Below are 26,587 nucleotides of genomic sequence, written 5' to 3'. Positions count from 1 at the left end.
CCCTGTCTGTTTCCCACTCTCCCCTGTCTGTTTCCCCACTCTCCCCCTGTCTGTTCCCCTGTCTGTTTCCCCACTCTCCCCATGTCTGTTTCCCACTCTCCCCTGTCTGTTTCCCACTCTCCCCCTGTCTGTTTCCCACTCTCCCCTGTCTGTTTCCCTCTCTCCCCTGTCTGTTTCCCACTCTCCCCATGTCTGTTTCCCCACTCTCCCCATGTCTGTTTCCCACTCTCCCCCTGTCTGTTTCCCACTCTCCCCCTGTCTGTTTCCCACTCTCCCTCAAACTCTTACCCCAGGGGTGTCAAACACATGGCAAGAAAAAATATAACATTTCAGTGCAGCCCTCCGGACCCCGGTGAAGACCGAATGCAGCCCGCCGGCTAAATTAGTTTGACATCAGTCTTCCTCCCTCCCTCTTATTCCCTCTTTCACTTGTCTCTCTTCCTCCATATCTCCTCAAAAAACGTAGCTGTGAAATTATTTTCAGACACCGTATCAAGCGGAGAGCAATGCACTCCCATTGCAAAAGTTTGTATGGAAAAAGTTGAATGAATCTCTAGAGCGCGACTCCCTCCCTCCGAGTCTGCAGTCCTATCAGTACTCCACCTGGCCTGTTGAGGTGTGCCTCTTCTCTACCACTTCTGAGAGAACATCCCTCTTCCCCCTCTCTCTCTCATTCTCTTCCCTCTCTTCCTTCGCCCCCGCATGCTTAATGGAACTATAATTGACCCCCCTGGGTCCTCTACAAATGTTCCCCCCTCTCTCCGTCTGCCTTTTGAGAGATAAGAGACTCTCTTCTTCTTCTCTCTCTCTCTCTCTCTCTCTCTCTCTCTGAGTTCATTCAGAGAAACTCTCTGAACTCTGTTAGTTTGTGTGCGTGCGTTCGCTCCTCGTGTGTGTGAGCATGTAATTGTGTGAGAGCATAGCGGTGGTACTTTGATTATTCACCAATTCATTCCCCTCTACTCTCGGCAGCGAGAGAGTCTCTGTTGTAATGTCCTCTGCTATATTAAAGGGACGTTGATGATGAAACCTGGTCACGGTGCAGTTAATAGCGGCAGACACATTGTCATGACAGCACTGCTCTGTGGGGCTGCAGGGAACAGAAGGCTGGCACATAAAGAAGTGTCACACGTTCACACACACTACTGCAGTTGGTAGGAGTCAAGGCTACAATAGAGGCTTCCTTATGTAAGGATGTTATGTAATCGACAGATCGGTATAAGAATTGGCTCCGTTCAGTTGATCGGGGGGGTGTCGTCATCGAGAGGTGTGCTGCATCAGTTTCATGACTAGTGTCTGCATGTTGCATTGTTGACATCGACGTGCTGAGTTGCCGTGCACATGCTTATATAACTTACACACAAAACCCGAAATGAATAAACATTGTTACAAAACTCATTCAACTCATTCTACATTGATATGTGTGGTGCTGTGTGTACAGTTCATTATCGATGCATTAAGCCTAATGTGTGTGTTAGAGAATGGTGTTCTCGCTCTTACTATTAAATGGATAATGCTATTGTTGAGTTGTGTGTTTGAGAGGTTACAGCTGTGTTTGTATGAGGGTCAAGATACACTACGTGACCAAAAGTATGTGGACACTTCCTCGTCGAACATCTCATTCCAAAATCAAGGGCATTGATATGGAGTTGGTCTCCTCTTTGCTGTTATAACAGCCTCCACTCTTCTTGGAAAGCTTTCCACTAGATGTTGGAACATTTCTGTGGGAACATGCTTCCATTCAGCTACGAGAGTATTAGTTAGGTTGGGCATTTAGGCCAGGCTCGCCGTCGCCGTTCCAATTCATCCCAAAGGTGTTCGATGGGGTTGAAGTCAGGGCTCCGTGCAGGCCATTCAAGTTCTTCCACACCGATCTCGACAAACCATTTCTGTATTGACCTCGCTTTGTTCACAGGGGCCTTGTCATGCTGAAACAGGAAAGGGTCTTCCCCAAACTGTTGTCACAAAGTTGGAAGCACAGAATCGTCTAGAATGTAATTGTATGATGTAGCGTTAATATTTCCATTCAATGGAACTAAGGGGTCTAGCTCAAACGAAGAAAAACAGCCCCAGACCATTATTCCTCCTCCACCAAACTTTACAGTTGGCACTATGCATTGGGGCAGGTAGCGTTCTCTAGGTATCCGCCAAAACCAGATTTTTCCATTGGAGTGTGAAGTGTGATTCATCACTCCAGAGAACACATTTCCACTGCTCCATAGTCCAATAGTGGTGAGCTTTACACCACTCCACCCGACACTTGATATTGCGCATGGTGATCTTAGGCTTGTGTGCGGCTGCTCGGCCATGGAAACCCATTTCATGAAGCTCCCTACAAACAGTTCTTGTGCTGACGTTGCTTCCAGGGGCAGTTTGGAACTCGGTAGTCAGTGTTGCAACCAAGGACAGCTTGTGTGACCTACCACTTTGCAGCTAAGCTGTTGTAGCTCCTAGACGTTTCCACTTCACAATAACAGCACTTGCAGTTGATCTGGCCAGCTCTAACAGGGCAGACATTAGACGACCTGACCTGTTAGAAAGGTGGCATCCTATGACGGTGCCACATTAAAAGTCACTGAGCTCTTCAGTAAAGCCATTCTACTGCCACTGTTTGTCTATGGAGATTGCATGGCGGCGTACCTGATTTTATATACCTATCAGCAACGGGTGTGGCTGAAATAGCCGAATCCACTCATTTGAAAGGTGGTCCACATGCTTTTGTGTGTACTCTGTGTGAGTGAGCTCAGTATCAATGTACTATATGTATATTCATCATAGATTTATTAAAACGATTGTGTTTGTGTTTCATCCCAATAGCACAGTCCGTTCTTTGCAGAGCAGCTGACAGCGTTCCAGGTGTGGCTGACCATGGGAGTGGAGAACAGGAACCCCCCCGAACAGCTACCCATCGTACTGCAGGTACACAAACATACATACGCCAACGGATGTAAAATATCTACCCTCCCCAAAAAACATATTTCAGTTTAGAGTCTTTCCCTTTAAATCGCCATAGAAATGGCCCCTTTCAACGTTGATTGACCGGGTTTCGAGGAATAGAAAGTCACGGATCTGGAGATGAAAATAACAATGGTATCAAGTTGAATTTGATTGGTCTGAATTGTGGAAACGCCTCCTAATCTTACCACCTCCAAATGTCGAAATACGGAAGATCTAAACCAGCAATGGTTCCAACAAACTAACGTTTTTACTTAATCAGTAAGCATATTAAGGTTGTGTGATTCATAATGACATAGGCTAAATAGAACTAGGTTTCGACGAGGGCTGTCAAACGATTGAAATAATGAATTCCAATTAATCACATTAAATTCTGTAGTTAATCGCAAATGTTACATTTGGTGCTAAATAAAGATTTTTCCATTTGAAAACAAAAGCTGTGTATTGAGTTGTAGGTGTGTAGGGACAAACGCAAAATACACTGCTAAAAAACAATGTAACTCCAAGTCAATCACACTTCTGTGAAATCAAACTGTCCACTTAGGAAGCAACACTGATTGACAATAAATTTCACATGTTGTTGTGCAAATGTAATAGACAACAGGTGGAAATTATAGGCAATTAGCAAGACACCCCCAATAAAGGAGTGGCTCTACAGGTGGCGACCACAGACCACTTCTCAGTTCCTATGCTTCCTGGCTGATGTTTTGGTCACTTTTGAATGCTTGCGGTGCTATCACTCTAGTGGTAGCATGAGATGGAGTCTACAACCCACACAAGTGGCTCAGGTAGTGCAGCTCATCCAGGATGACACATCAATGCGAGCTGTGGCAAGAAGGTTTGCTGTGTCTGTCAGCGTAGTGTCCAGAGCATGGAGGCGCTACCAGGAGACGGGCCAGTACATCAGGAGACGTGGAGGAGGCCGTAGGAGGGCAACAACCCAGCAGCAGGACCGCTACCTCCGCCTTTATGCAAGGAGGAGCAGGAGGAGCACTGCCAGAGCCACGCAAAATGACCTCCAGCAGTCCACAAATGTGCATGTGTCTGCTCAAACGGTCAGAAACAGACTCCATGAGGGTGGTATGAGGGCCCGACGTCCACAGGTGAGGGTTGTGCTTACAGCCCAACACCGTGCAGGACGTTTGGCATTTGCCAGAGAACACCAAGATTGGCAAATTCGCCACTGGCGCCCTGTGCTCTTCACAGATGAAAGCAGGTTCACACTGAGCACATGTGACAGACGTGACAGTCTGGAGACGCCGTGGAGAACGTTCTGCTGCCTGCAACATCCTCCAGCATGACCGGTTTGGCGGTGGGTCAGTCATGGTGTGGGGTGGCATTTCTTTGGGGGGCCGCACAGCCCTCCATGTGCTCGCCAGAGGTAGCCTGACTGCCATTAGGTACCGAGATGAGTTCCTCGGACCCCTTGTGAGACCATATGCTGGTGCGGTTGGCCCTGGGTTCCTCCTAATGCAAGACAATGCTAGACCTCATGTGGCTGGAGTGTGTCAGCAGTTCCTGCAAGAGGAAGGCATTGATGCTATGGACTGGCCCGCCCGTTCCCCAGACCTGAATCCAATTGAGCACATCTGGGACATCATGTCTCGCTCCATCCACCAACGCCACGTTGTACCAGGAGACCATCCGCCACCTTGTCAGGAGCATGCCCAGGCGTTGTAGGGAGGTCATACAGGCACGTGGAGGCCACACACACTACTGAGCCTCATTTTGACTTGTTTTAAGGACATTACATCAAAGTTGGATCAGCCTGTAGTGTGGTTTTCCACTTTCATTTTGAGTGTGACTTCAAATCCAGACCTCCATGGGTTGATAAATTTGATTTCCATTGATCATTTTTGTGTGATTTTGTTGTCAGCACATTCAACCATGTAAAGAAAAAAGTATTTAATAATATTTCATTCATTCAGATCTAGGATGTGTTATTTTAGTGTTCCCTTTATTTCTTTGAGCAGTGTATATATTTATATAATAAATGTTTAAAAAAAAACGAAGCCTCTTGAGTAAATCTGAGCTGACAAAACATTTCAGCCTGTCCTGTTGTGAGGCACAGCCGGGAACTGGTTCTGTACGATGGTGAGTGGTGGGGTTGATAATCCAGGAGGATTCTCCATCATCGTTTAAATCTCAGTTTGGGAACAATATGTCTTCCTCTGTAATTACCCTATTTGTATTTTTAAATCGTGGCCACTGCAGAAATATACAATTATAATAACATTCCAAATGTTGAAAGTGGCGTGGCGGAGTTGCCCTTAAAATGTCAAGCGGTTGCTGTGCTGTCTGTAAGCCTGGCTCAGTTAAATCATGGCCTGCTCTCTATCTCCACAAATAATGCATTTAACTGCCTTGCCAGCTCCTTGCGCTCCCTCTCTTTCGCTCTCTCTCTCTAGTTCTCGCTGCTCTTTCTCTCCTTCCGTCACCCTCTCCCTAACGCACTTTATGTCAGGCAATATTTTCTTTAAAGTGGCACTTCACCGCAGCAGTAGCCCCATGTGTTGTTGTGCTGGCCTAGCCCCTGTGCTGTACGGCTCCCGCGCTGTACTCGGCGTGATCGTTTCCTCCTGACTCAGCAGAGCTGAGAGCTGCAGCCTTCCCTCACACGTCCGCTGGGGAAAGAAAGGCAAATTAAAAACCAGGAGACGGTCTGGGAGAACCGTCGGGGAGGGATAGTGTGGAGGGGTTTTCTTTTTTGATGGGTGGGAGCGGAAGCGCGTGTGATTTGTGTGTGTTAGTGGGTGTACGCATGTAGAGCATTGTACACACCCACGTAAGCTCTTACACACACACACACACACCGTAGAACGGACAATCTTGCGTTAATCTGTAATATATAAAGGGCTGACATTGCGTTCTCAGATGCAGCGTGTGATTGTGTATAATCTTATTGATAAGGAGCTTTGGGAAAATAAGTGAAAGAGAGGAGGGGTCAGACAGAGAATGCCTCTTGATGTCGTCATTGAAACAAAAGGATTGGGAAAGATGACGTTGTCATTGAGTTGTGATGTCCTACGACTGCCAGCTCAGAAGGGTTGGAGTTCTAGGAGGGACACTCTCACAAAGCCCATTCAATCATTAATGACAGTATAATGAATCAGTGGGTGGCTGCAGATTGAACATCTGTACGTACCTGTTGATTCACTCCCTGGTGACTTGTAACACGTGTTACTGATGATCACCCACATGCTTTGACAGGACAGTGAAGGAGCATATTACTCTGTCATTTGAGCTGGTCTTGGTCTGTTAACTTTAGTTGTGTGTGTGTGTGTGTGTGTGTGTGTGTGTGTGTGTGTGTGCACACGCGCCCACTTAATGATGCTGATTAGTCACTGTCACTTGTCTCAGCAGTTGGGACAAGATTGATGAGTGACTTTGCTATTCTGTGTGTGTGTCATTAGTGGCTGTTTATATAATACCATCATTCAGAAGTATTTTCATCCCTCCGATTCAAACCGCTCTTAAATCGCTGAATATTCCTCCTCTTGTATAACACAGACAGACCACAAATTCCAAGGCTCTCCTTTCCCAGGCATTTCCCTGGAGGGTTGAGGGGTAGCCCTGGCACGGTCCAACCCCGGTCCCCTCCTGCGTTGGCTCACGGTCATTGGATTGTGGTCACTTTGCTCTAATAATACACAAAACCATGATAGAAATAGCAGTGTGTATGGGTTGGTCGGGGGGGTGGGCCGTGAGGAACCAATCCGCCCCCGTGCGCACATGTCCTCTCGCCCACAACACGGTCGCATGGGGACACGCCAACGTCCGGTCCTGGTGGTGCTGGCGTGCCAAAAACACACACAATCTGTTACCATAACACCCCACCCACATGCACACAAATGCAATGTCATATACCGCAGGGAACCAGTGGAGGCTGGTGGGAGGAGCTATAGGAGGACGTGCTCATTGTAATGGCTGGAATGGAATCTAAAGGAATGGAGTCAAACATGTGGTTTCTATGTGTTTGATCTGTTTGATACCGTTCCATTGATTCCATTCCAGCCATTACAATGAGCCCGTCCTCCTATAGCTCCTCCCACCAGCCTCCACTGATGGGAACACAGCCATACACATGTGTTCATATTCACCTCATTACACACTAATATGGTATGTACACCTGAAGCAGCCAAAACACACACACACACACACACACACACACACACACACAGGCACACACACACACACACACACAGAGAGAGAGACTAACAACCGCCAGTGCCAGCATATTGGCTAGTGGTGTGAGCCACCTGTCCCACCTCTCCCGCTCACCTTTTGCTCACGATGCCACTAAACACGTTGAACGCACCACAGTATTGACCTCTGCCCTCTCCCTGGTCTCTTTCAGGTCCTCTTGAGTCAGGTTCACAGGCTAAGAGCGCTGGACCTGCTCGGCCGCTTCCTGGACCTGGGGCCCTGGGCCGTCAGTCTGGTGAGAAACTATGCAGTATTCTTGCCTGCCAATACATAAACACACAGCCTAAATACAAGGTTAGCTAGCACAGAGAGATTATTATTGTAGATAAACAATCTATATCAACTAGTGTACACAAAAATAACAAGATAACGCATGTAAAATATACTGTTTCGTAAAATGTATGTAGGTTCAGAACTTTTGTCAAACATGACAGCGTAGTTAAAAAAAAAATTAAGATTTAAAAAAGTTTAATAGAAATCAGAACTGGATGGTGTTCAGATATAGATGGGAGGGGTTGAGGGTAGCTGAAGGGTGGGACTAAAAACAATCAAAAGATAACTCATATAAAATATACTTTGTCGGTAAAATGTATATAGTACTGTATGTAGAAGCCTAAGTGTTGTCGTCCATTCGTTTTCTCCAATTAGGGAAGGGGTGGTATATTTATTCTAAAATAAATAGATGCAGATTTAGGGCCTTAGGGGCCCCTGAGTCTTTTCATTATTATCTCGACAACATCCGCTGAAAGGGCAGAGCGCGAAATTAAAAAATATTTTTTTAGAAATACAGCAAATTAAATCTTAATTTGTTAATCTACCCATTGTGTCCGATTTCAAAAAGGCTTTACAGCGAAAGCACACCATAGGATTATGTTAGGTCAGAACCTAGTCACAAAAACACATACAGCCATTTTCCAGCTAAAGAGAGGAGTCACAAAAAGCAGAAATAGAGATGAAATGAATCGCTAACCTTTGATGATCTTCATCAGATGGCACTCATAGGACTTCATGTTACACAATACATGTATGTTTTGTTCGATAAAGTTCATATTTATATCCAAAAATCTCAGTTTACATTGGCGCGTTATGTTCAGTAATGTTGTGCATCGAAAACATCCGGCGAATTTGTAGAGAGCCACTTCAATTTACAGAAATACTCATCTTAAACTGATAAAAGATTCAAAAGATACAAGAATTACAGATAAACTGTCAGATTTCAAAAAAGCTTTACGGAAAAAGAAAACCATGCAATAATCTGAGTATGGCGCTCACACACAAAAAAAAAAGCCGTACCCAAGATACCCACCATGTTGTGGAGTCAGTAAAAGTCAGAAATAGCATTATAAATATTCACTTATCTTTGATGATCATCATCCGAATGCACACCCAGGAATCCCAGTTCCACAATCAATGTTTGTTTTGTTCGATAAAGTCCATCATTTATGTCCAAATACCTCCTTTTGTTAGCGCGTTTAATTCACAAATCCAAACTCGCGAGGCGCGGGCAAGTCCAGGCGAAAGTTCAGACGAAAGGTTCCAGAAGTTATATTACAGTTTGTAGAAACATGTCAAACGATGTATAGAATCAATCTTTAGGATGTTTTTAACATAAATATTTTGTCCTTAGATTCCTTTGTCTTTAGAAATGCAATGGAACGCAGGTTGCTCTCACGGGTGCACGCGTGATCAGCTCCTGGCCTTCTGCCAGACCTCTGGTTGAAACAGCTCTCATTCTGTCCCCCTTCATAGTAGAAGCCTGAAACAACGTTCTAAAGACTGTTGACATCTTGTGCCTTACGAAGTGCAATATTACCCCATAGACACTGTATATTAGATAGGCAATGAGTTGAAAAACTACAAAACTCAGATTTCCCACTTCCTGGTTGGATTTCTCTCAGGTTTTCTCCTGCCCAATGAGTTCTGTTATACTCAGACATCATTGAAACAGTTTAAGAAACTTCAGAGTGTTTTCTATCCAAATCTTCTAATGATATGCATATATTAGCTTCTGGGCCTGACTCGCAGACAGTTTACTCTGGGCACGCTTTTTATCCGAACGTGAAAATGCTGCCCCCTATCCCAAAAAGGATTTATACACGCATTGCTAGAAACGCACAGTACTTAAAGCCAGTTCTGATTTCTTTGGGTGTGAACTTTTAAAGTGAATAATATCTCGTGTGTGTGTGTGTGTTTTCAGGCCCTCTCAGTAGGGATCTTCCCCTACGTGTTGAAGCTGCTACAGAGCTCTGCGCGGGAGCTCCGACCCCTGCTGGTCTTCATCTGGGCTAAGATCCTGGCTGTGGACAGCGTGAGTGGTAACACACACATACATACATACATACACACATACACACTAGCACATATCTACACATGCATCCCACAAACACTCACTGTACACCATTACAATAACCAACCCACACCAAAGCCCTACCATTATAGCAAGCTACATTTGAATTGTTGCACTTTTATTTGAAACCAATTTCACTCTCCCTACAGAATAGTTGATATGTGTCTATATAGGGACAGTGAAGTTGTATCTATTACATGGAGCAACTCTGTGTAGCTGTACAGAGAGACATGATTTCCATGAAGTCAATAACAGTCCCAGATAAAAGGAGAAAAGATGTCTATCTGAACCCATTCAGTCAGTCGATCAGTTTAACATCAGTTGACGTTAATGTGGCTTAATCATCATCCGGAGATTTGCGATCAGGAGATTGAGTTGTGTGTGTGTGAGAGGCTGCAGCCGAGACACACAGGCTTGAAATCATTGGCCACTTTAATAAATGGAACACTCGTCCCTTTAATAATGTCTGCATATCTTGCGTTACTCGTCTCATATGTATATACTGCATTCTATCCTACTCTACTGTATCTTAGTCTATGCCGCTCTGATATTGCTCATCCAAATATGTATATATTCTTAATTCCATTCCTTTACTTATAGTTGTGTGCATTGGGTTTATGATGTGGAATTGTTTGATATTACTTGTTGGATATTGCTTCCCTGTCGGAACTAGAAGCACAAGCATTTCTCTACACCCGCAATAACATCTGATAAACACCTGTATGTGACCAATAAGATTTTATTTGTGCTACTTATTTTAGTGAATCCTCAACCAACTTAAGTATTTAGCTAGCGATCGGATGTCAATATTGGGTAATGTTCATAGAGGCCTTGCCATAAGTATGTGATAGGCATGTTTATAGTACACACTCGCTGACTAGGTTATCCGTAACACAAAGAACATTGCCCTTTGGGCACATTTTAGCTGTTGAACAAAATGGCCACCCTAAAACTCACTTTCACAAAGCACATTTTTGACTGACGTGGTAGAACTAACCGTATAATCCTAAGCTAGTAGGACAGTCGTAGTATTCTAGTGATTCTTCAGCGTCCAGACACCCGAGTTGTCGTCACAGTGTTAGTCTATGGTTAAGAAATAATCAAAGGACTTTGAGATGAAAGAACAGGAAGAGAAGTCTATTTTTTTTTCTCTGTCTGTTTAGTTGTGTGACTCAGGTCTTGAGTTATTCAATATTGTCTAGGCTATGTCTTTAACCTTGGTTCTAAGTATTATATTGAGTAGTTGCACATTTGTAGTGCTGCAACATATGACTCGACTAACTTACTGGATGGTTTCTCTCTCCTCTCTCACTCTCGCTCTCTCTCTCGCTCTCTCTCTCTCTCGCTCGCTCTCTCTCGCTCTCTCTCGCTCTCTCTCGCTCTCTCTCGCTCTCTCTCGCTCTCTCTCGCTCTCTCTCGCTCTCTCTCGCTCTCTCTCGCTCTCTCTCGCTCTCTCTCGCTCTCTCTCGCTCTCTCTCGCTCTCTCTCTCTCTCTCTCTCTCTCTCTCTCTCTCTCTCTCGCTCTCTCTCTCTCTCTCTCTCTCTCTCTCTCTCTCTCTCTCTCGCTCTCGCTCTCTCTCGCGCTCTCTAGTCGTGTCAGGCAGACCTGGTGAAGGACAACGGGCACAAGTACTTCCTGTCTGTCCTGGCCGACCCCTACATGCCTGTGAGTATCACCCAATCAGAGCATGAGAGAACCGAAAGCGCCACCAGGCACCCATGGGTGTGACCCAGATGTTACCCTTAACCATAGATCTAGAATCAGATTGCCCTTACCTCCGATCATAAACCTTTTCCATTTCAGCTGAGAATATATCTGACACTGTATCAGTGGTTAGTGGCGACTTCGACCTACTCAAACATGTTGTGTGCTATGATCCACAGCTCCTAGTAATGAGGTGTTGGGGAACTGAGTTGATACATGGAAGTTGACTGTGTTTCTTGTGTTTCCTGTTTCAGGCTGAGCACCGCACGATGGCTGTCTTTATCCTGGCTGTGATTGTCAACAGCTACACCACAGGCCAGGTGTGTGTGTGTGTGTGTGTGTGTGTGTGTGTGTGTGTGTTAGGGGAGAATATGGTAAATTATTCGATGAAGAAATCACTTTAAAGATGACGCTATTATAAAGCAAGCCCCACATTGATTAAAATCCCTTCAACAGACACACTCATTAATTCTCCCCAACTCTCAGTGGAGTCGATAAGTCATATTTTAAACATTTCCTCCCATTCTGCTCTCTCTCTTCCGACAACACTTTATCATGGCAACTGTCACTGTATACCGTATACTCCTCATTTATTCCCAGAAACTGCTCCAGACCTATTCACGTGGTTTTTGGTGTTTATTGAGTCTCACAGATCCACATAGACTTACAAACCCTCCTCTCCGCTCTCTGTCGCTCTGTCTCCCCCTTCCCTCCTCTCTGTCTCCCCCTTCCCTCCTCTCTGTCTACCCCTTCCCTCCTCTCTGTCTCCCCCTTCCCTCCTCTCTGTCTCCCCTTCCCTCCTCTCTCTGTCTCCCCTTCCCTCCTCTCTGTCTCCCCCTTCCCTCCTCTCTGTCTCCCCCTCCCTCCTCTCTGTCTCCCCCATCCCTCCTCTCTGTCTCCCCCATCCCTCCTCTCTGTCTCCCCATCCCTCCTCTCTGTCTCCCCCATCCCTCCTCTCTGTCTCCCCCATCCCTCCTCTCTGTCTCCCCCATCCCTCCTCTCTGTCTCCCCCATCCCTCCTCTGTCTCCCCCATCCCTCCTCTGTCTCCCCATCCCTCCTCTGTCTCCCCATCCCTCCTCTGTCTCCCCCATCCCTCCTCTGTCTCCCCCATCCCTCCTCTCTGTCTCCCCATCCCTCCTCTCTGTCTCCCCCATCCCTCCTCTCTGTCTCCCCCATCCCTCCTCTCTGTCTCCCCATCCCTCCTCTCTGTCTCCCCCATCCCTCCTCTCTGTCTCCCCCATCCCTCCTCTGTCTCCCCCATCCCTCCTCTCTGTCTCCCCATCCCTCCTCTCTGTCTCCCCCATCCCTCCTCTCTGTCTCCCCCATCCCTCCTCTCTGTCTCCCCCATCCCTCCTCTCTGTCTCCCCCCATCCCTCCTCTCTGTCTCCCCCATCCCTCCTCTCTGTCTCCCCCATCCCTCCTCTCTGTCTCCCCCATCCCTCCTCTGTCTCCCCCATCCCTCCTCTCCTCTCTTCCTCTGTCTCTCTCTCTTCCTCTGTCTCTCTCTCTCTTCCTCTGTCTCTCTCTCTCTTCTTCTGTCTCTCTCTCTTCCTCTGTCTCTCTCTCTCTTCCTGTCTCTATCTCTCTCTCTTCCTCTGTCTCTCTCTCTCTCTCTCTTCCTGTCTCTCTCTCTCTCTCTTCCCCTGTTTCTCTCTCTTCCTCTGTCTCTCTCTCTCTTCCTGTCTCTATCTCTCTCTCTTCCTCTGTCTCTCTCTCGCTCTCTCTCTTCCTCTGTCTCTCTCTCGCTCTCTCTCTTCCTCTGTCTCTCTCTCGCTCTCTTCCTCTCTCTCTCTCTTCCTCTGTCTCTCTCTCTCTCTCTCTCTGTCTCTCTCTCTCTCTCTTCCTCTCTGTTTCTCTCTCTCTCTGTCTCTCTCTCTCTCTCTTCCTCTGTCTCTCTCTCTCTCTCTCTCTCTCTGTCTCTGTCTCTCTCTCCTCTCCTCTCTCTCTCTCTCTCTCTCTCCCTCTCCTCTCTCTCTCTCTCTCTCTCTCCCTCTCCTCTCTCTGTTTACTTAATGTTCTTCTTCTCCCATTGGCTCTGTGTTAATAATAGATGAGCTCCAACATTAGAGACGAGCGGCTCGTGGATTGGTTGTAACATGTGGTCTGAGCTTCAGGGTTAGGAGTGATGGTACTCCTACTGGTAGGGCTCAGCTACGGTGTGATCACGTTAAAACCTTGTTCCAGCTTGTACACAAATCCCTGAACTGCTCTCGTGGTCTGATGGAGGATAGTCTGCCACAATGCAGAGAGACTGCCAGAATAGGTACAGGCTTTCAAATGAACCAATACAACCCCACATAAAAGGTGACGAACTCTTAACTGTCAAGCTTTGGACATCGAGCCTTCATGTTCACAGTGGGAGGTAGAGGTTAGTTCCCTGTTAGTTTGCCCATAGACTTCCCGATGTGAAGCTCAGCTTAAAGCCAAGTCATAGAGTGTGTGTACATCCTACAGGGTCTCATCAAAGGAAAGTGTGTGTGTGTGTGTGTGTGTGTGTGTGTGTGAATTACTGACATGGCCTCCCAACTCCTTTCTCCTCGTCCTCCTCAACCCTCCCGCTACCCCCCCAGGAGGCCTGTCTGCAGGGGAACCTGATAGCCATCTGCCTGGAGCAGCTCTCTGACCCTCATCCCCTGCTCCGTCAGTGGGTGGCCGTCTGCCTGGGACGCATCTGGCAGAACTTTGACTCGGCCCGCTGGTGTGGTGTCAGGGACAGTGCCCACGAGAAGCTCTACAGCCTGCTGTCCGACCCCATACCTGAGGTGAGAGGGAAGGAACACACACCTTTGGGACATACACTCAGTGGCTGTGTGTGTGTGTGTAACACCTAACAGATTGAGGGTTCATTGGCTGTGTGTGTGTAACACCTAGCAGATTGAGGGTTCAGTGGCTGTGTGTGTGTGTGTAACACCTAGCAGATTGAGGGTTCTGTGTGTGTGTGTTGAGGGTTCTGTGTGTGTGTGTGTGTAACACCTGTGGCTGTGTGTGTGTAACACCTAGCAGATTGAGGGTTCAGTGGCTGTGTGTGTGTGTGTGTGTGTGTGTAACACCTAGCAGATTGAGGGTTCAGTGTCTGTGTGTGTGTGTGTGTGTGTGTGTAACACCTAGCAGATTGAGGGTTCAGTGTCTGTGTGTGTGTGTGTGTGTGTGTGTGTGTAACACCTAGCAGATTGAGGGTTCAGTGGCTCCTTTAGGATTTTGAGGACCTGAGGGACAGTGAATAGTCATTTTGCTCTGTATTCCATTCACCTCACATTGGTTGAAATGCAGGGCACACATACACACTGGGACAGAGGACATCTGTTGCCAGCAGCCTAGCAGGGCAACCTCTCTCTCTGGAGGCCAGGCAGCTGCTGTGGCTGAGTGGTGAGACCAGGGTCTGCATCCACTCTGGCGTACACACACACACACCTTGTGTAAGTGTACCCATGCACACGCTTACAATGCCTGAAGAGAATTGTGTATTTGAGTCCATCACCAGGAACTTCGGAGGAACCCAGGCACCAACGCAAACCACAATTTAAAAATTTATATTTATTACTCAACTAGTTTGATCAGCTCCCTCCTCTTCAGGGACCAGATTCACAAAACCTTCTTAAGAAGAGATTTCTTCTTGACTGGCATTTCCCCCCCCCCTTAACTCTAGACTTAAGAAGAAAGTTAAGTGAAGTTGCTATTCCTCAAAGGCTCTTGGAAATGTTCTCCTGCTATGTATTGTGTTTCTCCTTAAGCAAAAAGTTAAGAAGAAATGTGATTCTTGGAAATAAAGTTATTGGAAATGTTCTTAGTTCCAAGATATCTGAACCCTTATCTTAAACTCAGGGCAGTGAGAGAAAAAAGCTCATGAAAGCAATTGAACATCTTCATTCCCTCACAAACTTCCTCTGAAAGTTTCAGTCTTGTTTATTTAAACCCAAGAACATGTTTTAGAACAGTCATCTCACTAAGAAATATGCTAACATGATTGCCATTGCTAGCTAAAGCGCTTGCCTAGCAACACACATCTTATGAAGGAGATTTGTAAGAAGATATTTGAGAAGCTAGTAAGAAAATTATAAAATCTTAAGATGTTGAGGAACTGCACTTACGAACCTCTATCTTATGAACCTCTTTTTTTCTTTTCTTAAGGAGCTTAAGTTTTTGCATAAGAAGTGTTTTGTGATTCTAGGCCCAGTTCCTCTCTTTAAAAGGAAGGTGTGTCAAGTACACCATATAATGCAGAGAGTGAGTGAGAAGGGCAGAGTGAGAAGGGCAGAGTGAGAAGGGCAGAGTGAGAAGGGCAGAGTGAGAAGGGCAGAGTGAGAAGGGCAGAGTGAGAAGGGCAGAGTGAGAAGGGCAGAGTGAGAAGGGCAGAGTGAGAAGGGCAGAGTGAGAAGGGCAGAGTGAGAAGGGCAGAGTGAGAAGGGCAGAGTGAGAAGGGCAGAGTGAGAAGGGCAGAGTGAGAAGGGCAGAGTGAGAAGGGCAGAGTGAGAAGGGCAGAGTGAGAAGGGCAGAGTGCGATGGGCAGAGTGCGATGGGCAGAGTGCGATGGGCAGAGTGCGATGGGCAGAGTGCGATGGGCAGAGTGCGATGGGCAGAGTGCGATGGGCAGAGTGCGATGGGCAGAGTGCGATGGGCAGAGTGCGATGGGCAGAGTGCGATGGGCAGAGTGCGATGGGCAGAGTGCGATGGGCAGAGTGCGATGGGCAGAGTGCGAGGGCCAGGGAAGAGAGAGAGAGAGGGCCAGGGAAGAGAGAGAGAGAGGGCCAGGGAAGAGAGAGAGAGAGGGCCAGGGAAGAGAGAGAGAGAGGGCCAGGGAAGAGAGAGAGAGAGAGGGCCAGGGAAGAGAGAGAGAGAGAGGGCCAGGGAAGAGAGAGAGAGAGGGCCAGGGAAGAGAGAGAGAGAGGGCCAGGAAGAGAGAGAGAGAGGGCCAGGGAAGAGAGAGAGAGAGAGGGCCAGGGAAGAAGAGAGAGAGAGGGCCAGGGAAGAGAGAGAGAGAGAGGGCCAGGGAAGAGGGCCAGGGAAGAGAGCGAGTGAGCGGGCCAGGGAAGAGAGCGAGTGAGCGGGCCAGGGAAGAGAGCGAGTGAGCGGGCCAGGGAAGAGAGCGAGTGAGCGGGCCAGGGAAGAGAGCGAGTGAGCGGGCCAGGGAAGAGAGAGAGTGAGCGGGCCAGGGAAGAGAGAGAGTGAGAGGGCCAGGGAAGAGAGAGAGTGAGAGAGGCCAGGGAACAGAGAGTGGCCAGGGTGAGTGAGCGAGTGAGAGCAGAGCGAAGAGAGTGAGAGGGCCAGGGAAGAGAGAGAGAGAGGGCCAGGGAAGAGAGAGAGAGTGAGAGGGCCAGGGAAGAGAGAGAGAGTGAGAGGGCCAGGGAAGAGAGCGAGAGGGCCAGGGAAGAGAGCGAGAGGGCCAGGGAAGAGAGCGAGAGGGCCAGGGAAGAGAGCGAGAGGGCCAGGGAAGAGAGCGAGAGGGCCAGGGAAGAGAGCGAGAGGGCCAGGGAAGAGAGCGAGAGGGCCAGGGAAGAGAGCGAGAGGGCCAGGAAGAGAGCGAGAGGGCCAGGGAAGAGAGCGAGAGGGCCAGGGAAGAGAGCGAGAGGGCCAGGGAAGAGAGCGAGAGGGCCAGGGAAGAGAGCGAGAGAGTGAGGGCCAGGGAAGAGAGAGAGAGAGAGTGAGGGCCAGGGAAGAGAGAGAGCGAGAGAGAGAGGGCCAGGGAAGAGAGAGAGAGAGAGAGAGTGAGAGGGCCAGGGAAGAGAGAGAGTGAGAGGGCCAGGGAAGAGAGAGAGAGAGAGAGAGTGAGGGCCAGGGAAGAGAGAGAGAGAGAGAGAGTGAGAGGGCCAGGGAAGAGAGAGAGAGAGAGAGAGGCCAGGGAAGAGAGCGAGAGTGAGAGGGCCAGGGAAGAGAGCGAGAGTGAGAGGGCCAGGGAAGAGAGCGAGAGTGAGAGGGCCAGGGAAGAGAGCGAGAGTGAGAGGGCCAGGGAAGAGAGCGAGAGTGAGAGAGTGAGGGCCAGGGAAGAGAGAGCGAGAGAGAGGGCCAGGGAAGAGAGAGAGAGAGAGAGGGCCAGGGAAGAGAGAGAGAGAGAGAGGGCCAGGGAAGAGAGAGAGAGAGAGAGGGCCAGGGAAGAGAGAGAGAGAGAGAGGGCCAGGGAAGAAGAGAGAGAGAGAGAGAGTGAGGGCCAGGGAAGAGAGAGAGAGAGAGAGAGAGAGAGGGCCAGGGAAGAGAGAGAGAGAGAGAGAGTGAGAGGGCCAGGGAAGAGAGAGAGAGAGAGAGGGCCAGGGAAGAGAGAGAGAGAGTGAGAGGGCCAGGGAAGAGAGAGAGAGAGTGAGAGGGCCAGGGAAGAGAGAGCGAGAGTGAGAGGGCCAGGGAAGAGAGAGAGAGAGTGAGAGGGCCAGGGAAGAGAGAGAGAGAGTGAGAGGGCCAGGGAAGAGAGAGAGAGAGTGAGAGGGCCAGGGAAGAGAGAGTGAGAGAGCCCAGGGAACAGAGAGAGGCCAGGGAACAGAGAGAGGCCAGGGTGAGTGAGCGAGAGCAGAGCGAAGAGAGAGGTGAGTGAGCAGAGTGAGAGAGAGCGCACAGAGAGAGAGTGACTAAGCAGAGAGGATTTTAAATTAATTTTCAGGCCTGTTGGGAGGATTCCTCAAGAGGAGAGGCATATTTACTGTCTCACACACACACCCACTGGGCCAGGTTTGAGTTAGTGCAGTGCCTGTCATATGCAAAACTGAGGGAGATACATAAAGAATAAACAATGTATTATGTGTACATGCACTGTCTTTGTGGCATCTTGGGGCAATTATTGATAACAATTTAGAAGTAGGAGTTACTGCTATTTAGCTTACACAGTTAATTAGTGTGATGGGTGGGGTATTGTGTGACTAATGGTAAATTATTATTTTCAACCACCATTGATCTTCTCAGTAAATATGGCTGCATTAGAAATGAGAGGATTAAAGGAGTGAGTATTAGTATTGATTCCCCTTTTTAAAAAGCAGCACCAACGCAATCTAACCAATGATTGACCAATGACTTGGTCTGGATCCAACCAGGAAGTGACTAGGGAGTGAATTCTCTTGGTGCCAAAACTATCTCCGGTCCCCTCAGGTGCGCTGTGCGGCGGTGTTTGCCCTGGGGACGTTTGTGGGGAACTCAGCCGAGCGAACGGACCACTCTACGACCATCGACCACAACGTGGCCATGATGCTGGCACAGCTCATCAACGACGGCAGCCCTGTGGTCCGCAAGGTGGGTCGTACACACACACACACACACACACAAGTTTTTTCCCCCTCACCATCTCCAATATTCTTGCTAAGGTCGTTGACTGATTTGTACTGTGGGGCGATGGACTGTGGTACGTCTTCTGCTGTGGTTGACTAGGCTCTGACCGTGTGTGTGTTGGGTTCTGGTTGACTCTGTGGCGGTGGTGTGTTCTCCAGGAGCTGGTGGTGGCTCTGAGTCACCTTGTGGTTCAGTACGAGAGTAACTTCTGCACCGTGGCCCTGCAGTTCATGGAGGAGGAGAAGAACTACGCTGTACCCTCAACTGCCAACACCTTAGGTACACACACACACACGCCACATACACACACTTCAAACCTCTGTCATGACCATTACAGTAGGAAGTCATTGACGTGTGTTGTTGTGAAGCACGCTGGTCCACTTAAGTCTCGTCCCGAAGACTAACTGCTATACATGTGAAATGGGGTTTAGGGATCTGAAATATGCAGCATGTTTTGATAGGGCACATCAATATTTCAAATGACCTTTATTACCTATTCTCATATTGATTGTCATGTCACTACTGTATTCCATTTAGTGGCAAATTAATGGGTTAACTGACCTTCCCCAGTGTGTGTCTGTGTACAGAGCCCGGTAACCTGACTCCTGTGTGTGTCTGTGTACAGAGCCCGGTAACCTGACTCCTGTGTGTGTCTGTGTACAGAGCCCGGTAACCTGACTCCAGTGTGTGTCTGTGTACAGAGCCCGGTAACCTGACTCCAGTGTGTGTCTGTGTACAGAGCCCGGTAACCTGACTCCTGTGTGTGTCTGTGTACAGAGCCCGGTAACCTGACTCCAGTGCGCGACAGCCCCGCCATCCCTCGGCTGCGTTCTGTCAACTCCTACACCAACATCCGAGCTGCCACCACCGCACGCAACCTCAACAAGAGCCTGCAGAACCTCAACCTCAACGAGGAGGGTAGGAGAGAGAGACGGAGAGGATGACATTGAGGCGGGCGGGCGAGAGAGAGAACTGTGGTTATGTACTGTAAAGGAGGGAGAAGGAGACCGTGAAGGAGAGAAAGAAAGCAACTTAAGGGTCGAGACTTCTCTCCTCTTTTCTCTCTGTGACTTCTCTCTTCTTTTCTCTCAGTGACTTCTCTCTTTTCTCTCTGACTGCCTCTCTTCTTTTCTCTCTGTGACTTCCTCTCTTCTTTTCTCTCTGTGACTGCCTCTCTTCTTTTCTCTCTGTGACTGCCTCTCTTCTTTTCTCTCTGTGACTGCCTCTCTTCTTTTCTCTCTGTGACTTCTCTCTTCTTTTCTCTCTGTGACTGCCTCTTCTTTTCTCTCTGTGACTGCCTCTCTTCTTTTCTCTCTGTGACTTCTCTCTTCTTTTCTCTCTGTGACTGCCTCTCTTCTTTTCTCTCTGTGACTGCCTCTTCTTTTCTCTCTGTGACTGCCTCTTCTTTTCTCTCTGTGACTGCCTCTCTTCTTTTCTCTCTGTAACTTCTCTCTTCTTTTCTCTCTGTGACTGCCTCTCTTCTTTTCTCTCTGTGACTGCCTCTCTTCTTTTCTCTCTGTGACTTCTCTCTTCTTTTCTCTCTGTGACTGCCTCTTCTTTTCTCTCTGTGACTGCCTCTCTTCTTTTCTCTCTGTGACTTCTCTCTTCTTTTCTCTCTGTGACTGCCTCTCTTCTTTTCTCTCTGTGACTGCCTCTCTTCTTTTCTCTCTGTGACTGCCTCTCTTCTTTTCTCTCTGTGACTGCCTCTCTTCTTTCCCAAATAATGACTTGAGGGGATTTGAAGCATTGTCATCGTCATCATAGACACATCATAGCCTATGTCCATCATACACCCACAACATTATTGGAGGATTACATTCTTGACCCTCTCTCAGCCCCTGCTGTACTGACTGACTCAGATGTCAGCTCATTCTCGCTGAAGCCCCTGTCAACACAGCCACATAGCAATATAACCATGCTGAGTAATACTAGCCGCTAGCACGTTAGCGTACCGCTTCCAGCCTGTCTGAATCCACATCGTCCACTCATTCTACCTGGCAGCAGTGCTTGTCACCAACAACCATGACAATCAGTTTAGCCTGCCTTGCCTACTCCCAATCCCCATCTCAATATGCACTCCGTCCCAGGGATATATGGCGGCCATTTTGTGTGAGTCAGGTGATGGGAATGGGGAGTTGTGTTGAGTTATAGAGTGTGATGACTCGGGGGGACAGTTAGAATAGGCTGGGGAGATTTGAATGGAAGGTCCGGTCAATAGCTTGTAGTTTCTAGTTTTCTAGCTGGGGGGGTCATTTCTTGAGCTAGTAAAAAGTTGACACTTCACTTTACTTGCAGACACACACAAAATCAAACAATCGGAGCAGAACAAGTACTTTATTTTCACTCTCCATACTGTTCCATATGCATCACTTCAGGGTATAGTTATTCTAGTATACTATGGTATATTTGAGGGTGTAGTTATTCTGGTATAATGTGGTATATTTCAGGATATAGTTATTCTGGTATCATATTGTATGTTTCAGTGTATAGTTGTTCTCTTGTGTAACTACTGTAATTTGTATGTCTAGGTGGTCCGGTGGCGTTCTCTCCAGGTAACCTGAGCACCAGCAGCAGTGCCAGCAGCACCCTGGGTAGCCCTGACAACGACGAGTACATCCTCTCCTTTGAGACCATCGACAAGATGAGACGAGTCTCCTCCTACTCCTCCCTCAACTCCCTCATAGGTAGGAAAACTACTAACCTACGCTACCCTTACTACTGGCCTACGCTACCCTTACTACTGGCCTACGCTACCCTTACTACTGGCCTACGCTACCCTTACTACTGGCCTACTACCACTAGCAGTGGCGATGAGCATTTCAAGCGCACTGTATATCTCAAAGCCATATATACTGAACAAAAAGATATTCAACTATTTTACTGAGTTACAGTTCATATAAGGAAATCATTTAATTGAAATAAATTAATCAGGCCCATATCTATGGATTTCACAGGGCAAGGACAGCCAATCAGAATTAGTTTTTCCCCACAAAAGAGCTTTATTGCAGACAGTTTCATCAGCTGTCCAGGTGGCTGGTCTCAGACAATCCCGCAGGTGAAGGAGCCGGATGTGGAGGTCCTGGGATGGCGTGGTTACACATGGTCTGCGGTTGTGAGGCTGGTTGGACGTACTGCCAAATCCTCTAAAAATGACGTTGGAGGCGGCTAATGGTAGAGAAACTAACATTAAATTCTCTGTCAAAAGCTATGATGGACAGTCCTGCAGTCGGCATGACATTTGCATGCTCCCTCAAAACTGAGACATCTGTGGTATTGTGTGTGTGACAAAACTGCATATTTTAGTGGCCTTTTATTCTCCCCGGCACAAGGTGCACCTGTGTAATGATCATGCTGTTTAATCAGATTCTTGATATGCCACACCTGTCAGGTGGATGGAATATCTTGGCAAAGGAGAAATGCTCAACTAACAGAGATGTAAACTAATTTTGAGAGAAATCATCTTTTTGTGCGTATGAAATATTTCTGAGATGTTTTATTTCAGCTCATGAAACATGAGGGACCAACACTTTACATGTTGCGTTTGTATTTTTGTTCAGTGTAAAATATTTGGTATTGAGCTCAATATATAGAGTTGAGAAAAAAGTATACCCACAGAAAGCTCTCTTCAACAGTTTCAACAGTTGTTGCTTCCAACTCTGTTTTTTCCCCACAATTGCTTTTTTAAATGTTATACAATCAGAACCCTTTTTTTCCGGGGGAGAGCGTTTTGGCTCGTTCATCACAACAGACACCAGCGAAACAGTTACAGGGTCTGGGCAGACACTTTCATTACAGGAATCTTGAGGATAATGCACTTTACTGTTTGACCAAATCATGGTTTTAGCTGCCAGAAAAATAGGACGTTTTGAAACTTTTGAGTGAGTTGACCTTGTCATGAATGTTCAGCTCGCACCGATGCAACCAATACATTTCTTTTACCTGCACAGCCAGGTCAAAATGGGATTAAATGGTCGCAGTATGGAGCCCTGCCTTCCTATACTTTTCCCTTTCTCTTGCTCCAATTCCCTCATACCCGTAGGTAAGACTCTCGTTCTCAACTTACCATCCTCTACTGTTCAACTCACGAGGGTGCCCCTGGCTCCAAAAGACTGAGTGCTTTTCCTGGTCTCACTGAGGGCTGGCCCCGCTCTGTTTCCCCTATGCTGTGGTGATTGGCAGAGGCCTTGATGCGTCCCGACACTCAGTTTGTGTGTGTGGAGAAAAAGCATTAACTCACCAACAACAAGAGGGAGTGAGAGAGGGGGAGAGAGATGGGGATTCCCTACCTTCTGTTGCCATTTTGAGAAAGGCCTGCTTCACACACAAACTGCCCTTGTATTTGACAATGTACTCCAAAACAGTGGTTCCCATCTCCAGTCCCCCCAAAAGTACATATTTTTGTTGTAGCTCCGGACAAAATCACCTGATTCAACTCATTGAGGGCCTGATGATTAGTTGACAAGTTGAGTCAGGTGTGTTTTACATTTACATTTAAGTCATTTAGCAGACGCTCTTATCCAGAGCGACTTACAAATTGGTGCGTTCACCTTAAGACATCCAGTGGAACAGCCACTTTACAATAGTGCATCTAAATCTTTTAAGGGGGGTGAGAAGGATTAGTTTATCCTATCCTAGGTATTCCTGAAAGAGGTGGGGTTTCAGGTGTCTCCGGAAGGTGGTGATTGACTCCGCTGTCCTGGCGTCGTGAGGGAGTTTGTTCCACCATTGGGGGGCCAGAGCAGCAAACAGTTTTGACTGGGCTGCGCGGGAACTGTACTTCCTCAGTGGTAGGGAGGCGAGCAGGCCAGAGGTGGATGAACGCAGTGCCCTTGTTTGGGTGTAGGGCCTGATCAGAGCCTGGAGGTACTGAGGTGCCGTTCCCCTCACAGCTCCGTAGGCAAGCACCATGGTCTTGTAGCGGATGCGAGCTTCAACTGGAAGCCAGTGGAGAGAGCGGAGGAGCGGGGTGACGTGAGAGAACTTGGGAAGGTTGAACACCAGACGGGCTGCGGCGTTCTGGATGAGTTGTAGGGGTTTAATGGCACAGGCAGGGAGCCCAGCCAACAGCGAGTTGCAGTAATCCAGACGGGAGATGACAAGTGCCTGGATTAGGACCTGCGCTGCTTCCTGTGTGAGGCAGGGTCGTACTCTGCGGATGTTGTAGAGCATGAACCTACAAGAACGGGCCACCGCCTTGATGTTAGTTGAGAACGACAGGGTGTTGTCCAGGATCACGCCAAGGTTCTTAGCGCTCTGGGAGGAGGACACAATGGAGTTGTCAACCGTGATGGCGAGCTCATGGAACGGGCAGTCCTTCCCCGGGAGGAAGAGCAGCTCCGTCTTGCCGAGGTTCAGCTTGAGGTGGTGATCCGTCATCCACACTGATATGTCTGCCAGACATGCAGAGATGCGATTCGCCACCTGGTCATCAGAAGGGGGAAAGGAGAAGATTAATTGTGTGTCGTCTGCATAGCAATGATAGGAGAGACCATGTGAGGTTATGACAGAGCCAAGTGACTTGGTGTATAGCGAGAATAGGAGAGGGCCTAGAACAGAGCCCTGGGGGACGCCAGTGGTGAGAGCGCGTGGTGAGGAGACAGATTCTCGCCACGCCACCTGGTAGGAGCGACCTGTCAGGTAGGACGCAATCCAAGCGTGAGCCGCGCCGGAGATGCCCAACTCGGAGAGGGTGGAGAGGAGGATCTGATGGTTCACAGTATCGAAGGCAGCCGATAGGTCTAGAAGGATGAGAGCAGAGGAGAGAGAGTTAGCTTTAGCAGTGCGGAGGGCCTCCGTGATACAGAGAAGAGCAGTCTCAGTTGAATGACTAGTCTTGAAACCTGACTGATTTGGATCAAGAAGGTCATTCTGAGAGAGATAGCGGGAGAGCTGGCCAAGGACGGCACGTTCAAGAGTTTTGGAGAGAAAAGAAAGAAGGGATACTGGTCTGTAGTTGTTGACATCGGAGGGATCGAGTGTAGGTTTTTTCAGAAGGGGTGCAACTCTCGCTCTCTTGAAGACAGAAGGGACGTAGCCAGCGGTCAGGGATGAGTTGATGAGCGAGGTGAGGTAAGGGAGAAGGTCTCCGGAAATGGTCTGGAGAAGAGAGGAGGGAATAGGGTCAAGCGGGCAGGTTGTTGGGCGGCCGGCCGTCACAAGACGCGAGATTTCATCTGGAGAGAGAGGGAGAAAGAAGTCAGAGCACAGGGTAGGGCAGTGTGAGCAGAACCAGCGGTGTCGTTTGACTTAGCAAACGAGGATCGGATGTCGTCGACCTTCTTTTCAAAATGGTTGACGAAGTCATCTGCAGAGAGGGAGGAGGGGGGAGGGGAGGAGGATTCAGGAGGGAGGAGAAGGTGGCAAAGAGCTTCCTAGGGTTAGAGGCAGATGCTTGGACTTTAGAGTGGTAGAAAGTGTTGTCTGGGCTACAATGAAAATGTGTACTTTTGGGGTACTGGAGGACCAAATCTGGGAACCACGACTCCAAAAGACGAGGACACGGCTACACACATGCGTGCGCGCGCACACACACACACACACACACACAGACCGACAGATGAGTACACTACACACGCATCACTCAAGTGCACCACTGACCCATGGCAACACAACGCTGCGTTAACTCGGATTAATCAAATAATCCAGTATTAATAAACTCCCACGGGAAGCCACATCTATGGGTCTTTTCAGGACACAGTGGCATGCGCTTTACCATTGAAGTCTGACAAATAAATGACCAGGAAATGGTTATAAAATATATATTTTTATATAAAAGATAATAAACTATTCACATTCTGGTCGACGTTTCTGTCGCTACCCTTTTGACCGGTGTGTTTAGTGTTCATTCAGCCTTTGTCTAAATCCTTACCAAGCTGCACTGGGCTCCCTAACACCATCATGAGGTCTGATTCGTTCTTAACAGGTTGAGTATGAAATTGGCCCCTCTCCCACTATGCTGTGTCCAGTTTAGCATCTTACCATAGAATAGTATGTCATTCTATTTCCATTGTCCTTACCTCCCTATGTGCTTGATTCTGACTCTCAGCTAGCAGCTTATGACATGGCATGCATAAACAAACAGCATGGGGTTTGTACTAGAGGTTGACCGATTAATCGGAATGGCCGATTAATTCGGTCCGATTTCAAGTTTTCATAACAATCGGAGATCGGTATTTTTGGGCGCCGATTTGCCTATTTTTTTATTATAATATTTTTTTAACTAGGCAAGTCAGTTAACCTCTTCAGTCGACCCTCTACTTTTTTGAACATTTTGTTAAAAATCGCGCAACATTTCAGCGCCCTGCTACTCATGCCAGGAATATAGTACGTTCATATGGTTAGAATGTGTGGATAGGAAACCCTCGGACGTTTTTAAAACTGGTTAAATCACGACTGTGGCTATTACATAACGTGCGTTACATCGGAAAGCGCAGGAAAACCTGATCACAGAAAATGGAAATAAATATCCTTGCGCCACTTCCAGCAATTGTTAACAGTGAGCCGAATTAGATAAGACCGAGCATTCAACTCCCACAGCATCCCCATGTTGTCTAGAGTCTTGTGAATTGAATCATCTTTGATTCTTGGTTGAACCGAAAGAGGGGCACGACTTACCTCCGGTCTCCGCCCAGATCATTCCGGAAGAGCTCTCTCCTGAATTTTTTCCAAGACGACAGCTAATGATATTTACATCGCCTACGGATTATTTTTATCGCTTATTAACGTTTACTAATACCTAAAGTAGCATTACAAACGTATTTCAAGTGTTTTGTGAAAGTTTATCGTCTACTTTTTGAATTTTAAAAAATGAAGTTACGTTGTGAAATCGCTGTTTTTTTCGTTTATCACACAGTCTACATATAACGATATCTTGGCTTTATATGGCCCGATTTAATCGAAATAAAGACCCAATAGTGTTTATGGGACATCTAGGAGTGCCAACAAAGAAGATGGTGAAAGGTAATGACTGTTTTCTATTTTATTGTGCGGTTTGTGTAACGCCGAAATGCTAATTATTTTGTTTACGTCCCCTGCTGTGCTTTTCTGTTGTAGTGTATTGGTGCATGCTATCAGATAATAGCTTCTCATGCTGTCGCCGAAAAGCATTTTAAAAATCGGACTTGTTGCCTGG

At 47.7% G+C, this 26,587-nt stretch overlaps 1 protein-coding gene across 7 annotated transcripts in view; it reads left to right on the top strand.

Moving 5' to 3' along the window:
- The window catches only part of LOC115104411 (regulatory-associated protein of mTOR), a 219,809-nt gene that overhangs the window by 134,539 nt on the left and 58,683 nt on the right, over nt 1-26,587 (top strand). For all 7 annotated transcript variants that reach the window (XM_065006273.1, XM_065006277.1, XM_065006274.1 and 4 more), the window contains exons 12-21: nt 2,818-2,919; nt 7,313-7,396; nt 9,359-9,469; nt 11,100-11,174; nt 11,468-11,533; nt 13,785-13,976; nt 18,280-18,420; nt 18,615-18,735; nt 19,234-19,374; nt 20,985-21,140. In XM_065006273.1, the coding sequence (XP_064862345.1) occupies nt 2,818-2,919; nt 7,313-7,396; nt 9,359-9,469; nt 11,100-11,174; nt 11,468-11,533; nt 13,785-13,976; nt 18,280-18,420; nt 18,615-18,735; nt 19,234-19,374; nt 20,985-21,140 (1,189 nt within the window). The remainder of the gene's footprint in view (nt 1-2,817; nt 2,920-7,312; nt 7,397-9,358; nt 9,470-11,099; nt 11,175-11,467; nt 11,534-13,784; nt 13,977-18,279; nt 18,421-18,614; nt 18,736-19,233; nt 19,375-20,984; nt 21,141-26,587) is intronic.

This window comes from Oncorhynchus nerka, linkage group LG21 (assembly GCF_034236695.1).
Source record: "Oncorhynchus nerka isolate Pitt River linkage group LG21, Oner_Uvic_2.0, whole genome shotgun sequence".
Taxonomy (NCBI): domain Eukaryota; kingdom Metazoa; phylum Chordata; class Actinopteri; order Salmoniformes; family Salmonidae; genus Oncorhynchus; species Oncorhynchus nerka.
This window is presented reverse-complemented; position numbering and strand designations above follow the sequence as displayed.